Consider the following 14,848-nt stretch of genomic DNA (forward strand, 5'->3'; position numbering starts at 1 on the left):
AAAAGGAATCTTCTTTATTCCCTTTCAGTAACCTAAGCTATTGTAAAAAACAGTGCCAGTTTAGATAATTTTCAAATCTGCAATGTGGTTTAGGGAAAAAAACTGGTGATTCTCAGTGGAGTGGAAGGATTGAAAATAATTGTGGATGCAAACATTTTAGATCTACTTCTCTTTTTCTATCCCTTAAAGATCTGGGCTTAGTAATTTTTTGCAACTTTTGTGATCTTGATATTTTTCCTCAAAAGGCACGTCGGGAAATTCTCAGAGGTGTACACAGTGTGTGGGAATGTATATACCCAAAAAAGGACCAAAGGAAAAAAATTATGTAGGTCAGTATAGACACACTTTCTTCACATATATTCTGCAAAGTTACAGTTGATGCAGTTGATATGACTAAAAAAAAATAAAAAGTTGTTCACAAAGTCATATAAACATCACTATTTTTTTACAGCTCCTTTGATGTAGCATTTGTGCTAATTAAATTACAAGTTTGGAAATAATATCACTTGATCAGTAGATTTTCTATATTTTTTTTTTCCCAGAGCTTGATGAAGATATAAGAACATTTCTTACTTGAGTATTTGGGTAAATGAAAAATTACTTTTAACCCATTTATGTTGGCTTCTGAAGTTTCAACAATATTAGTTTCCACTTTGCCACTTTTACTTGTGTGCTAAGATGCTTGGAAACATTGAACATAAATAAGCAACTATTTTAAAGCTGTTTACACAAAATTTCTTTATATTCCTGGTAAATCATAGAATCATAGAATAACCAGGTTGGAAGAGACCCACCGGATCATTGAGTCCAACCATTCCCATCAAACACTAAATCAATGTTTAAACACTAAATGTGTTAGTAAACAGAGCAATCATATTCAAACATGATTTTGCTGCAAAGCTGTTCCTCCAGTGTAGGAACCATACAAGATGCTCCCTGTACTAGAAAAGAACTATAACATCCAGCCAAAAATGAAGGATTTATTTACAATAGTCATATCTGAGCCTACAGATACTGGCTTTTTAAATAGAAATAATATAGACACACATCATAGCAGCTGAATTCTGTTTGTTACTAGTCAATATATTTTTCTACAAAAATTAAATTAAAGATATTCTTGTTCATTTTTCCATTGCCTTTAATTTTAAAAAGAAAGGAATTAATATGAAAATTTTCAAAATAAAATATATTAATTTTTAATTGACATTTATACATATCTCAATTTTTAAATTGATCATTTCTTTCAGCAGCATAAAAATACTGTGGAAAAATGTTGTAACTTATCCTTTACAAACTTTGAACATTGCTTAATAAGAAAGATATACAAATCAGCATACACAACGTGCTTAAACTTAAATCATAAATGAAAACATAAATTATGTGGTCATACATTTGAGTGATCACCTTTCCACACAACACAAGCACTGAATTCATATCCGATATTAAGTAATCACATTAGGAAAATAATTCTGAAGCCAACACATTTAAAACCTAGACATTTTATTGAAGGATACATTCCATTATTAGATGGAACAGTTTTCTTTTGTTTTGTTTTGGTTTAGTTTATTGTTTTGCTTTTAGAGATTGAGAATCCATCTTAAGTGAGTGAAAAACAAATTTAGAAACCAGTCCTCATAGCAAAACTGCACCTAAGTGGATGCAATGCCAGATTCCAAAACACTTTTAGTCACCATATAGCTAGAGAACCAGCCTTTGTTACCGAGAGGAATGTAAGGAAAAGGATAGGTCTGTGTGTCAAAGGAAACAAATATTTTATCCATGCTAACATTTACTATCATAAACAGAAAACAGGAAGTAACTGAATTTTGATTAATTAGTAATCTTTTGCTTTCCTGTATACTTATTTTTAGTCTCTCTTGCAAAAAAGATCTTCCACGATCTGTCCCTTGGTCCTTTTTATATGTGCGTGAATCGTAATCAGTGATAGAGAGAAAAGTATTAATCTGAAGTAAATAAATTGCTACTAAATACATTTCAAGGGGATTTATTTTACAGCAGAACTACTCCTTTTTCTTTCCAAGTTAATTCTATAAAACTTCAGGAAGTATTTAAATAACAGCTTTCTCAACTGAATATGCTTTTGAAGAGTTTTTAAATGTTTTTTGTACCATACTTAGAACGCAAGGTCTGTCCCAGTAAATCTTACTTATTTTAGTAAGTCTTAATCAGGTTGGTGGAGTGGCCTCAATCAACAGAATTGCTCAAAGTGAGTAAAAGCTTGTGGGATTAGGACCTGCATTCTTGCATTTCCAGCAATTTTATGGCAATTAGTTGGCATAAGCAAGAACAATTTCCTTAAACAAAACACTACTCCCTCCCAAAACAACAAACAAAGGTAATTAAAATGCTGAAAAAAGGTAGGGATATATTTTTTTTTCTTTTAAATGTACCAGTGTTGGCAACTTGTACCATTTTATTGCAGATTTCATAGTATTAAATGTTTGCAATAAAGCTGTTATAATCAGGAGATTGCAATGGAATCTAACTGTTCAGTTGATAAAGAAATGGCTGCAGGAAAAAACTTAAAATGTGAAGGAAGTGTGTCTTAGGAACTCCACAACAAGAGGAATTCTGAGTACTGTTTTAATATCTCCTACAACATTTATGAGGTCTGAAGCAGTGGTTTTAAAATTCTAGGACTGTTAGAACTGATATTCTATTTGAAGAATGAATTAAGGTTCAAGCATCCTGTGTGGTGCTGCATGATAAGTGACTTTTGAAATAACTGCCATGGATTGATCCTTTGAGTTTAATCATATAGGCAAGCACTCATTTCCCTATTATGAGTTCTATTTTAATACTTTCTTTTCTTTGAGCCAATAGTACCTTGACCGTAATTTTTAATTTTTTTTTATATGTTTGCTAGGGTAAAATAAACCCAACACAACAACTAAGAAAAGTACCTGGGATCAAAGCTAAAAATACCAAGAAAATCTCTTCAGATCAGTGAAGAATTGCCAGGGCTGACACCAGTCAGACCTGAAGTGTACTTGATACTAGGATAGTGTGAAAAAGATGACTTTGCAGACCAAAAAAACAGATGGCCCCTTATCACCCCATGGGGCTAAACACACAAAAGCAAACTTCAGAGACGCTTTACCTCTACTCTGTCTGTCCCTATCAGAAGGGACTGTTATATTAAGGGTTATTGCCTCTCTAGCCCTCCCTGTGATTAGCTTTTGAAGTCCATGGCCAAGAGGCCTGTGTGAGAATATCACCCTAGATAAGAGGTGTTTGCTCTGTGAAATATTCAGGACAGGAATCCATGGACCCCATGATAGTTCAGCAGGGAACCACAAACTCCAGCTAATATCTTCTAATCCCCTGTTGGTTTGAGAACTACCGCCCATAAAAAGCATAACTGGCTGTTTATTTGCGCAGGCGAGAGATAACATCTTAAAGTTACAGTCTGCCTTAAGTAGTAGGCATGTGAAGCCCAAAGAAACGAACTATCCAAGCTCATAATCAAAATTGTGTGTGCTCCCTTCTTCTTTGCCTAATGAGATGTAAACATTTTTGCTGGTGTCTCTTTTGAAAGACATTTATCAAATATATTGGTTAGAAATCACAAAGGAGAGCCCAGTCTGCAAATTGCATGTCCTCTTTTATAGCATTCTGAAGCTGTGAACAATATGTTAAAAATTTTCCCATGGCGCAACCAAGTAAATACTTGTGGCACATTTCTATTTATTGCAGAGAATAGTTAAATTCTAAGACATAAATCATGCTCTTCTACTAAAGGCTTTACAAATTCCCAAAGACAAGCCTAATTCCCGATGCAACGATGCTATAAAAGATCAGACAATTTATTATGGAGAAATCCACATTTGGAGATGTCTTTCAACAATTTTCTTTCAGGATCCAATCCTGTGAAAAGCACATGTAAGTTGCTGAACACTATGTCAAGCTCCATCAAAGTGGCCCTAGAACTTACATTTAATTTGCTGTATTTAAATTGTAATCTGACAACTTTAATAATGCCTAAGCAAAAAATTCTTTCTTTCTTTCTTTCTTTTATTTCTTCTACTAAACGACAGTCTTTTGGTTCCAATAAGGGAAAAGCTTTCCTAAGTTTAAATTTCAAAACTGTGAGAAGATGTCACCAATTTTAAATTTTTGCACCCCTCACATCAATTATTTTCAGTAGCCCATGTCACTACGGTAACACAAAAGTAAAAATAACAAAATGTAGGTGAAGAGATAAGGGAAGATGACTGAAAAGGGAAAATAATTCTTAATGTTTGTGTAGATCCTCTTTTTTTCCATTGTAATCTATCCTCTGCCCTGTCCCTAGCAACTGCTCTAAATCAATGCTGGCACCTGATGCATTCTGCAGATGGATCAGCACTGTATATCTGGAACACAGTAGACAGGTGGTTTTTCACTTGCACAAGTTTGTTAACTAGCCAGCAGACACATCTTCTGTTTGTGGGGCAGGAGTAGGAGTGGAAAGTGGATATCTCTCCTGGCTGATTTACAGAAAGAACAGTAAGTGAAAGAGCAGGTCAAATCAGCACTTAATTAGCAGTATTTCTATTTGCTCCCCCTTCCTGCTTAGGTAAACCCTTTCTGGAAGTTGCACCAGTTAGTCAGTCACTGAAAAATATGGGCACTAACAAAATCAGTGATAAGATTTCTGAATACTTCAGATATGTTTGAAATATACATTCAGTTAGACAATAGGGCCCTGAAGTCTGAAGATGAGGATTTCCCAAGCTTTAGTTAAAGAGAGTAACTGTTCACTGATCTAATTCTGCTTCTCTTGGTTTAAATCCTTAGTTCAATCAATTAACACATGCTTACTTAACAGCACATGAAGGCAGATTCCTCAAACCAACATCAGAATCAGCCATTCATATTTTTTTTCCTCTTCTATCTTAGCCTTTGCCTTTTACTATGTTAGGTCCTAGAGAGTACACTAATTTTATAAAGTGAATTCCAATCTCTGCTTGATTTACACAGAAGCCAATAGGCTATTGTTCCCCACAGAACAGGAATACTGGAAATTTCTACCTTCCATACTCATACAAGTAAATGTAGTACACATACCTATAATGTAGTAGATCCTGGGGTCACTGGAATATAGCTGCTCACTGATATTTGAAATGCAAAAGTGACTGTAACTAGCACAAATGCAGGAGTTAATGCATCATAATCTGAGTTGGGAGGCTGGGCAATCAAATGGCAGGAGAAACTGTGGCAACCACTACTGTGGGATAGCAGGAAAAAGAAATTAAAATGCTTTCCTTCTCCCAGTGCATCCTATGAAAATACTCATGCCTTAGGATAGGTCACCAATGATCTTGGCATATATTTTTATATCTTTTGCATTGTATCAAGAAATCACCCTAGAAAAAACCCAAACTTTCCTATCCAAAGTGAACAGTTGGAAGCAAAATCTTGATGCGATGTTTTCTTGCTGCCAGTCACTGGGTACCCTACAGTTTCCAAGAGTCAAAAGGACCAAAAGGGAAATATCTTGCACGAATCGGGAGACTCTCTGGTGAAAACTATGTGAATGATCATTGCCTGACCCCACCTCAAATGCTTTTAACTCTAATTTGAAAACTCAAGATCTGTTCTGCTGAATAACCATCTTATCACCTCCAGTACTGCAAAGATAACCAAATGATGTTAACCAAAATCAAATCTCTGAACTCATAAGAGTTCAGAGGAGAAGGCAGCTGTGGAGTTAATTTAACAGCTTTCTGCTACCAAAAGGTATCCTACCCTATGTTTCCTTTTCTCTACTGCCCCTGCCCTGCTTCCACAATCTGTGGCACACATTGATCCCTCCATAATCTGATTCAGTTTCAGAGCCCAACAGAAATCTCTCCAATATCTTGGTTAATTAAGTTTTCTGATGGGTTGACAATTTAATGTTGTGTCTGTTTACAGAGATATCTGACTAGAAGCAGAGCCAGTGCAAGGTAAGTGAGGGACAATTCAGGAGGGGAAGGGGCATGCTGGCTTCCTTTTTTTACCACAATGAGCCATTGGAGTAGTTCGCACTGCCTACTGAAACTGCACTCTGAAGCAGTTGGTGCTAGACTTCCCAAGATCACAGTTTCTTGTGCTGATAGTTAAGTCAAAAAGACTCTCTTGCTTGTGAAGAAAATAAATTAGACATGGCATCGTAAAAGCCTACAATACTATTTTCAGAGACTGAATTGTGTTTAAATAGCTACCAAGTCAAACCTGCTACTCTGTTTAGTCAGCTGCCAATTCATGTGGACTTTTTTGCTTGCCTGCCTTTAACATTTACATATTACATGAGCCCCAGTAGTCCCAGTCAGGACTAATGTCCCAGTCAGGACAGAGCCAAGTGTCAGGGAAGACTTTCAGACAATCAGAAGAAAGTGTCACCAAAGACACTCCCCAAACACATTATAATCACTCAAACCTGAACAACTCATGGACAGTCCAAGGGACTGTTTGGTAGATGCTTGGGGACAATATTATTTGGGGACTCCATTAGAAAGTAAGTGTTTCCAGTAAAAAAAAAAGCCAAAACAACAGCAAACCGCAACATAACAAAACAACAAAGATATATGTTGTTTGTAGTACTTGAAATACTGAGAATAAGCACATAGAAGGTTTTAGAGGTAGTGAGATTGGCACATAGGGAACCTTTTCTCTCAAACGTATCCTAAGCACTAGGCTTAGACCCAGATTACTTCTACATTTGACTTCAGTGATGTGCAGTTCTAGCATTTTCCTTTGGTCTGTTTCAAACATCTATACTGTGCACAATGGAGTGGGAAACTGAAAAGAATTATAAGATACAGTAGGACAATTGTGAAGACTCAAGGAAACATTGGTCATGGGAGAGAAATTTCATTAATTGATTTTTGCATTGAAATTCAGATGTCTGAGTGAGCTATGGAATATCTACTTGGATATTGTAACCTATCAGTTCGTAGGTGTCATTTAAAGCATTCCAGTGATGGCAAATACACCATGCTGTATCATTTGTTTCAGTGATCAATCATCTAATCAAAATTCTGCACATTACTTCTCTGTTTGCCTGTCCCCAGATGCCAGGTATTTTATTTTATTTAATTTTATAATAGGATTGTATGCCACATTCAGAGATTTGTTATCAAACGTAATTACTCCTTGTGGGAAGCTGGGATGGAAGTGTGAAGGGCAAAGAAGAAACCAACAGAAAAGGCACCCAAATTCATCTTGGTTGCTCTTGTATTCTGAGGAGCACTGGCTCCTGTTATAAGAAAAGATTCCTTGATGGAAGACCTCTAGGACTTTGTCTACAAAGGCTTGCAGTGATAGGACTAGGAGCAGTGGGTATAAACTGGAGAAGGGCAGGTTTAGACTAGACATGAGGAGGAATTTCTTCACAATGAGGGTGGGGAGGCACTGACACAGGTTGCCCAGGGAAGCTGTGGCTGCCCCATCCCTGGAGGTGCTCAAGGCCAGGTTGGATGGAGCCTTGGGCAGCCTGATCCAGTGGGAGGTGTCCCTGCCCATGGCAGGGGGGCTGAAGGTCCCTTCCAACCCAAACTATTCTATGATTCTATGATTCTATGATTCTAGGCTACACTTAGTAATTCTTTTTACACATCAATTTCTGCAACTTAGGCTGACATATCCATTGGAAATACATAAACTCTTTAGAGCATTAATTGTTTCCTCTGCTGTAATTAATCAGACAGATTGTACGCTGTTACCATGAAGTTCTCTAATTCCTACCTGCTGAGGGCTTGTGAAGTGGGAAACTGCTCATAACTTCAAGCACTTTCACATTGGTCCCACTGAGTGGAGTGTATCATAGCATAATGCAGCTTTTGATAAGTTAAGAGAGTTTTCTTAAATAAAAACTGCAAAAGTTGAAAATCAGCTTAATTAAAGTCAGTTATATTCTAGACATTGAATAAACCTTGCATCACCAATTTAGTGCAACAGTAGACAGGAATCCAAACTGACAAAACATAATTTACTCTTTAAATGTCTGCAGTATTATCTTTTCCTGCTGCTAATTACTGATCTCATTTTGCACTCTGGTGTCAAATAACATCTTTAGCAGAAGTGAATAAAGCAACAGGAAAACTCTAGTAAAACATCATAGCCCTTAACAAACTCAGAGCTTCAGGAAGATAAATACACTGAAAAAAATGTCTTATTTCTTACTTTACACTTCTCTGTTTACTTTATTCTTTTTATGGAACGGTCACCATTCAATGAGCAATTATGTAAAATATTTACTTGAACAGTAAAGTGATCTCAGTGACTTTAATGCAAGCATGATTCTAAGGGTTTCTCAGTAAAACAAAGACAAAGCATTTCACCTTGGGATAATGTTACAGGGAGAACCTTAATCAGAGTTAAATTCAAAAACAGTGCTCTTACAAGATCTAACAAATTTATGATTAGATCTGTCAGCTCTTTTTCAGACCTATTCACTGTACAGAATTCAAATGTTGTGATAATCCAATATATTCTAACAGAGGCTGTAAAAATTAAATACAAAATTAAGCACAGAATATATCATCTCAGTCTTTAGCAGTGCCACCCAAGCATCATTAAAACAAGGTGGAAGAGTAGATTCATACTCTCTAGGCATCTCCCTACCATTCTAAATATAAAATTCCTTTATCTCCATTATTTCATTCCGAATTATTTTCCTTATACTTTATTGTCAATACAATTTTTACTACTCCAGTACAAAAAAATTGATTTGATGTAGGTATGTATTTTATAATATGCAACATATAGTGCTGATATTTTTCTATTACCTTATGAAAAAAATGCATTTCTAATAATAAAAAAGAAATATTAGGTGCCAGGAATGGAGGCATGTTTTCTTAGCTGATTATAGTTTGCAGTAAAAGTAAAGCATCTTTTTGGTCCCTGATCTAAACAAAGGAATCCTAATGACATCAATAGTTACTCTGCATAACAGTTGTGGGTGACAGAGCTCCCACTGCTGCATTCTCTCTGACCACACAGTTTGGGGAACCAGTTTAACCAAACAACATGGACAGAGCTATGTCAATACTAAAGATGGACTTGACAATACAAAAACATGCTGCTATTTTTGCTAATTAAGTTAACTTGAGCGCAGAGCGTGGCACTATACAACTATTTTGGTTTATTTATTTGTTTATTAGCCAGAAATGGCACCTTCTCAGTAAATCTCGGTAAATCAGATTGTATGTAGATAGAGAAAAGAATTAAAGTATTGGTTTAAATCAGGTTACAATTTACACTCCTCAACCTGTGTAGATTTAGTAGGCATTGTCTTCTGTATGTAATTTACTGCTATAGTTAATCCAAGGCAGTAATTAGTCCAACCTGTTATCTTTATCCAACATTTTTACTTCATGACTTGAGAATGCTGATTGGTTAATACATTTTAATTTTTCCTGTTTGGCTGTACTCTGAAGGAAAGAGAAATAATTTCTTATGAATAATTTAGTGTGTCCCTAACTCTCTTTAACAGCTAGGTTAGTAGATAAGGACCCATCTTCACTCCTTTGATGTCACTCTCTTCCTAATTTGCATGTGTAAAGTTTGTATTAGCTCATAGAAATCAGAAAATTCAGTGTATGATGTATATACAAAGAGCTAAAGAATTATGAAGAAAGAATATTTACAGGTTAAATTTTACTATGCACTTACTTGTTTTGAGTATAATTTCTAACAAAATTATTCAAGTATTACTAAATATATTACAGACCCATTATATTAAAAATTTGCATGAATTTTATAGTCTATCTATTTTTAGTCTTTAATATGAATGTTTCTCTTAGAACTTTTTTTCTTAGTAGGTTGTTCATTTTTCTACATACCACATATAGTATGCTATTTTCTAAAATAGTATGGTGGTATGTAGAGAATTTTGTTTTGGGGAAATAATAAATTCCTTTGGCTCTGTACAAAAGACTTTATTCATCCCTCAGGTGCATGATTCTTATCTGGTTCTATCTTGGCTTTTCCCTTAATTTAAACAAGAGCCACCTATTGTAAATCACCTTCTTTTTGCTTACAGACACACGCGCAACTTGTAGATGTGCAGTTTCTTAAATTTAAAAAAAAAATCTGCTATGATTTTAGTTCCTAAAAAGAGAAGACTTAACTCATTCATGAATTAAAATTAACTTTAATTCCAGTATCAATCACTTTGCTGTCAGCGTGAAATTCAGTCTATCCTGAGAGGAATATACAGATGGTATTGCAGTTCCTAGGGAAGTTGTTGAAGCTGCTATGCTAGCACATCACGTATGACAGAGCATCATATTGAAGCATTATGCATTCTTAAGAGATACTTAGCATGCATTCTCAGCAGATAAATACAATTATACAGTGCTTCTCAACAAAATATCTGTTTTGTACTGCTTGGAAGTTCAACACCCTACTGCATAAGTACATGGAATGATGCTTTTGACCAAAGACTATACTTACAGTGAATAAACTCTTGACAAAGGGAACATGCACCATGTTTTACTAAAAATCATAATGCACAGATAAGTGATACTCAAACATGCAGACAGGTTGTTATGTTTCTTTCCTTTCTAGTGTAACCACAGCATTAACCTGAAAAGCTTTGCTAAAACTCAATACATCATACTTGCAGCCACAGGGATTTTTCCCTTTCCAATCCACTTGCGCATTAGCCCCTGTGCAGGCCCTTGTACTGCTCTCTGCATTCTCAGCTTTCCACATCACGCCACTATAGACAGTCAGTCTAGCTCTCCATCTATCCTTCCATCCTTGCTATTCTGGGGAGCCTGTGCAGCGAGCGGGTAGAATGAAAATAAAAACATGTCTTTTCCCTGCTCCTTCTAAGGTAAACACCAACTTCATTCTACTGGCCTGCAACAAAAGGCAGAGGCCAGAAGGACAAAATCCTCTGAGCTGGAGTCCATCTGTGCAGTATGTTAAATGCCATTAGATCTCATTGACTTCTCCAGTCTTTCCCAAGATATTTGTCATTAGCAGCAGAGATCCATTCTTAATAACGATTTAAAAGTTACTATGGTATTTCTTTGGATATACTGAAGAACATTATTCATAGTATCGCGTGATGAAAACATATTGTCTCATGAAAAGCAATTTATGTATCACCATGTTACAGTGCACATCACTGGGCAGAGCATCATTGTGTTATCCAGCCTTGTTTAACATCCCAGGCTCACAATCATTTTAGCTGCAGTATCAGGTAAGTGCTAGTGACTTTGGCCTGCTAGATATGAGACACCTTGGACAGGATTCTCTCTCAGAAAGTGTTAAATCTCGGCCATGCACACGCATTTTGGAGGACTGACGTGGACATTGAAACATTGCAACCCAACAGAGTAGTCTTTCAGAAAACTTTGGCCTTCTTGAACACTGATGTAATTCAGGATAATGCTATCAAGCTGAAAAGATTACAATAACAAAAGAGCAATATGAAATTGGATTTAGGCCTCCAAAGTCTAAAATCTCCAATATACGTTTAAAGAGAAATAACTTACTCCAGTATTTGGAAAATGGAGTCTGTTGAAGAGCATGAAATCTCTAAAATGTTATTTGAATGCCAGAAAAGTAATACTTTAAAAAGCCAAGACAGAAATGCCAAAAAGACCAGAAAGAGGTGAGCCAGAAACATGAACATGTTCATCTCCACCCTGTCCGCGAGCTGGGTGAGACCCACAGCTCCAGGGGTATTAGTAGTATTAGTGAGTATTAACTGAAAGGCGCTCAAGACATCCTTGTCCTCAATGACATGAATGTCATCTCACAAAATACAAATAAGGACATAACGCAAAATAAAGTTCCTAACTAGAAAACACACCAGCCCAGAAATGCACACCCTATGAATATACCTACATTTAGCTGTGACTTTGTACCCGCCCAGGGGAGGGTCGTGGCCTTCCACGGCATCAAATCCCGCTGACACCAGGACAATCTCTGGATCAAATTCATTGGCAGCTGGCATAATCACGGTCCTGCAGAGTGAAAAAACAAAACCTGATAAAAATTAAAAGAACTTCTATCTTCATGACAGAAATAGGTGCAATCTCAAAAATCCTCAGCACAAGATTATGTGCATCAAAGACATATTCTCTTTTAATTACACAAATCTTCATGGTAGCTGTCCAAGACCAAACCAAGTCTAAGGCTTCAATTAATTTCTTTCTATAGTGACTCTTTGTTTTTTGGTTGTTTTTTTTTTTCCCTATGATTTAGGAAAAGAAATGCAGGTACATGTGAAAGCCTCTAATATTACACACACATCTGTGCCTGGTTTATCCTGCTGCCTATAAAAAGCTGTCTCTTCCAGGGAAGTGACTAATGGTTTACAGAGAGTACTCAAAGCCTGACTGGAAACCCGGACTGCTCCAGTTAGTGCGAACTTGGTGTAAATTTGAACTATAAATTTCTTTTGGGAAAATGTTTGCTTTCCAAACTTTTTTTTTTTTTCTTCTTAATATTTTTAAATGTTTGTCGAGGTGGGGGGTGACTCTAGCAAAGGAAAAACATGAAATTCTCATAATCAAATCCAGACTCTGTTGTCAAGCCTTTCCAAGGTCAAGCATAACAGGAATGTGACAACCACAAACTAGTGACAGCAACCCCTGCTGGTGTCAGGAAGATAATTCAGCCCTTCACTCCCACAAAGATTCCACTTTTTTAACCCTTTCCTTGGCAAACTACCATGGGGATATTTCATTCCTTTGTTTTCACTCTTCTTCAAACTGAAAGCATTAAAGATGTGTTGAAGGAGAAGGTAAAACCCTATATTCTGCGCTCGCAGCTGCCTTCTTTCAGGCTGACTTTCTGAAGGGAAAACGTCAGGATGGCTTTCAAAGGCTGAGCCTGCAATGACTGAGTTAATTTAGAGGAACATTGCTAACATTAAAAGCAAATACACAAATGAATGTCTTATTACAAATATATTAACTCAAGGAAATTCCAGCCTGTCTACACTGGTAAAAATCTGAACATCAGTTTTGTGCATGTGTAACATTTTTTGTCTTAGATCAATGTCTACTTATTTGTTATTTACTCAATTTAGGCCCAAGACATTATGGTTTTGTTGAAAGATTAAGGTTTTCTGGGGAAAAATGCATATTAACAATATTTTATCAACTCATTATGGTTTTTTTACTTGAATTTTTGATCTGCATTTTATTAACTTTATCTTCTAGTATTTTTTTTTGTTGTCACCTCCTAAAAGATAATTTTAATATTAGGAAAGTGTCCTTTTACTTGCTAATCAGAGAAAAGGAGAATTCAGACTGTGTAAAAAGTCTTTGTCAGGACATACAGCGTATCAATGAATAACATTTTATGTCAGAAAAAAGGATAGAGGAAAATTCATTTTCCTAGTGTTTTCACTGACATTACATCAGAATGGCTGTAGGTGAAGTTATATAATTTGTGAAATATTCTTTTTTTCAGTCATTAGTAAGCCACTTTGCTGAAATATGGATTCCGGTATTGAGCATTGCCCTTCAAGAAGTTCCTAGACCAACTTGAGAGAACAAAAAGAAAGAAAAAAATTGTGAAAAAGTGTGACCTAAGTGGATAAAATGATAGAATTTTAATTATTTGATTCACATAGCATGACAGGAAACATAATAAAACCCACGAATACGTAAGTTGTTGTTGCAAGAGGAAAGAAATAACCTGTTCCGCATTTCCACTGTGCATAGGACATGAAGTAGTTGCAGCAGGAAAGCTCTGGGTTGACACTAGAAAAAGCTTCTTAATAGTTAAGATAGATAATAATTTAAATACAATGTTTAAGAAAATTGAAGGGTCTTCAGCTCTTCTAGTTTTTTTCTTTGACATATAAAAGAAATATCTGTCAAGCCTGATACAGATTCAAGCTGACACAGCCTTGAGGAAGGAGGTCAGATTGCTTCTCTTCTAAGTCTTTTTCATAAAGTTCCGTGATGTTTAACTATGTAACACACAAAGTACACATATAAAAAAAGCACAGTAAAAACTACAGGAATTGAACAGTTTTTTAGGTTAATCTCCACAAAGTTAGGGAGCAATACTAGGAATAAAGGTATCCTATGCATCCACATCTTATCCTTCTTATGTACATACCTTAAGATACTCTAATTATATGTTCATTGTCTGAAACAACACATACTTCCCAAACTTCCCCACATCTGCAACACATTTGGCACTGATGCTGATCAGTGATGAGAATTGTGCATGATACCCAATCTTGCTCTGTCCTCGTAGCACCACATATCTTACACACTGAAAGAAGGAGGGATCCTATGAAGAACCCTCCCTTTATGCAGCCACTTGTGCTCTTGCCCTCCTCCTCTCCATTCCCATTTCCTCAAATTCAAGTCAAGCTCTGTTTTTCATTTCTTCACATCAAATAAAGTGGCAGTACCATGGAATACAACACAGACAATTCTCAGAAGTCAGAGGATAGAGTGTGTTCAGTGCAGACAGGAGCTCTGGAAATTCAAGTTACTGAATACTAGTAAGCCTTATCAGGCTAACACAGATTGAGACTTTTGAGTTTTATAATTTGGGTCACTGGGAAAAGCTGCCACACTTCTACCACATTTCAAAACCTTGCTCAAAAGCATAAAGATGTCATCACTTTTTTTAACTCGGGCAAAACAATGCTTGACCCTTAATCTCAGTAAAAAATTGTGTAGCCACAGTTTCTTCAAAATTTTTGTCAAATAAATGTCTGACATTAAAACTGCCAACCACCCTGGGTAACATTAGTAAAATTATTAAATACTGAAAGCAAGGTCTTTCGACATAAAGTGCCAGCAATAGCTCTTACCACCATCTTTAGTAGTAGTAAACAAGAAATAGTAGCCTATTCATTAACCTCTACAGA

The 14,848-nt window shown here is 36.1% G+C and overlaps 1 protein-coding gene across 16 annotated transcripts in view; it reads right to left on the minus strand.

Moving 5' to 3' along the window:
• Positions 1-14,848, minus strand: part of HDAC9 (histone deacetylase 9) — a 420,133-nt gene that overhangs the window by 42,401 nt on the left and 362,884 nt on the right. For all 16 annotated transcript variants that reach the window (XM_069860332.1, XM_069860322.1, XM_069860320.1 and 13 more), the window contains one exon: positions 11,851-11,969. In XM_069860332.1, the coding sequence (XP_069716433.1) occupies positions 11,851-11,969 (119 nt within the window). The remainder of the gene's footprint in view (positions 1-11,850; positions 11,970-14,848) is intronic.

Source organism: Phaenicophaeus curvirostris, chromosome 6 (genome assembly GCF_032191515.1).
Source record: "Phaenicophaeus curvirostris isolate KB17595 chromosome 6, BPBGC_Pcur_1.0, whole genome shotgun sequence".
Classification (NCBI taxonomy): Eukaryota; Metazoa; Chordata; class Aves; order Cuculiformes; family Cuculidae; genus Phaenicophaeus; species Phaenicophaeus curvirostris.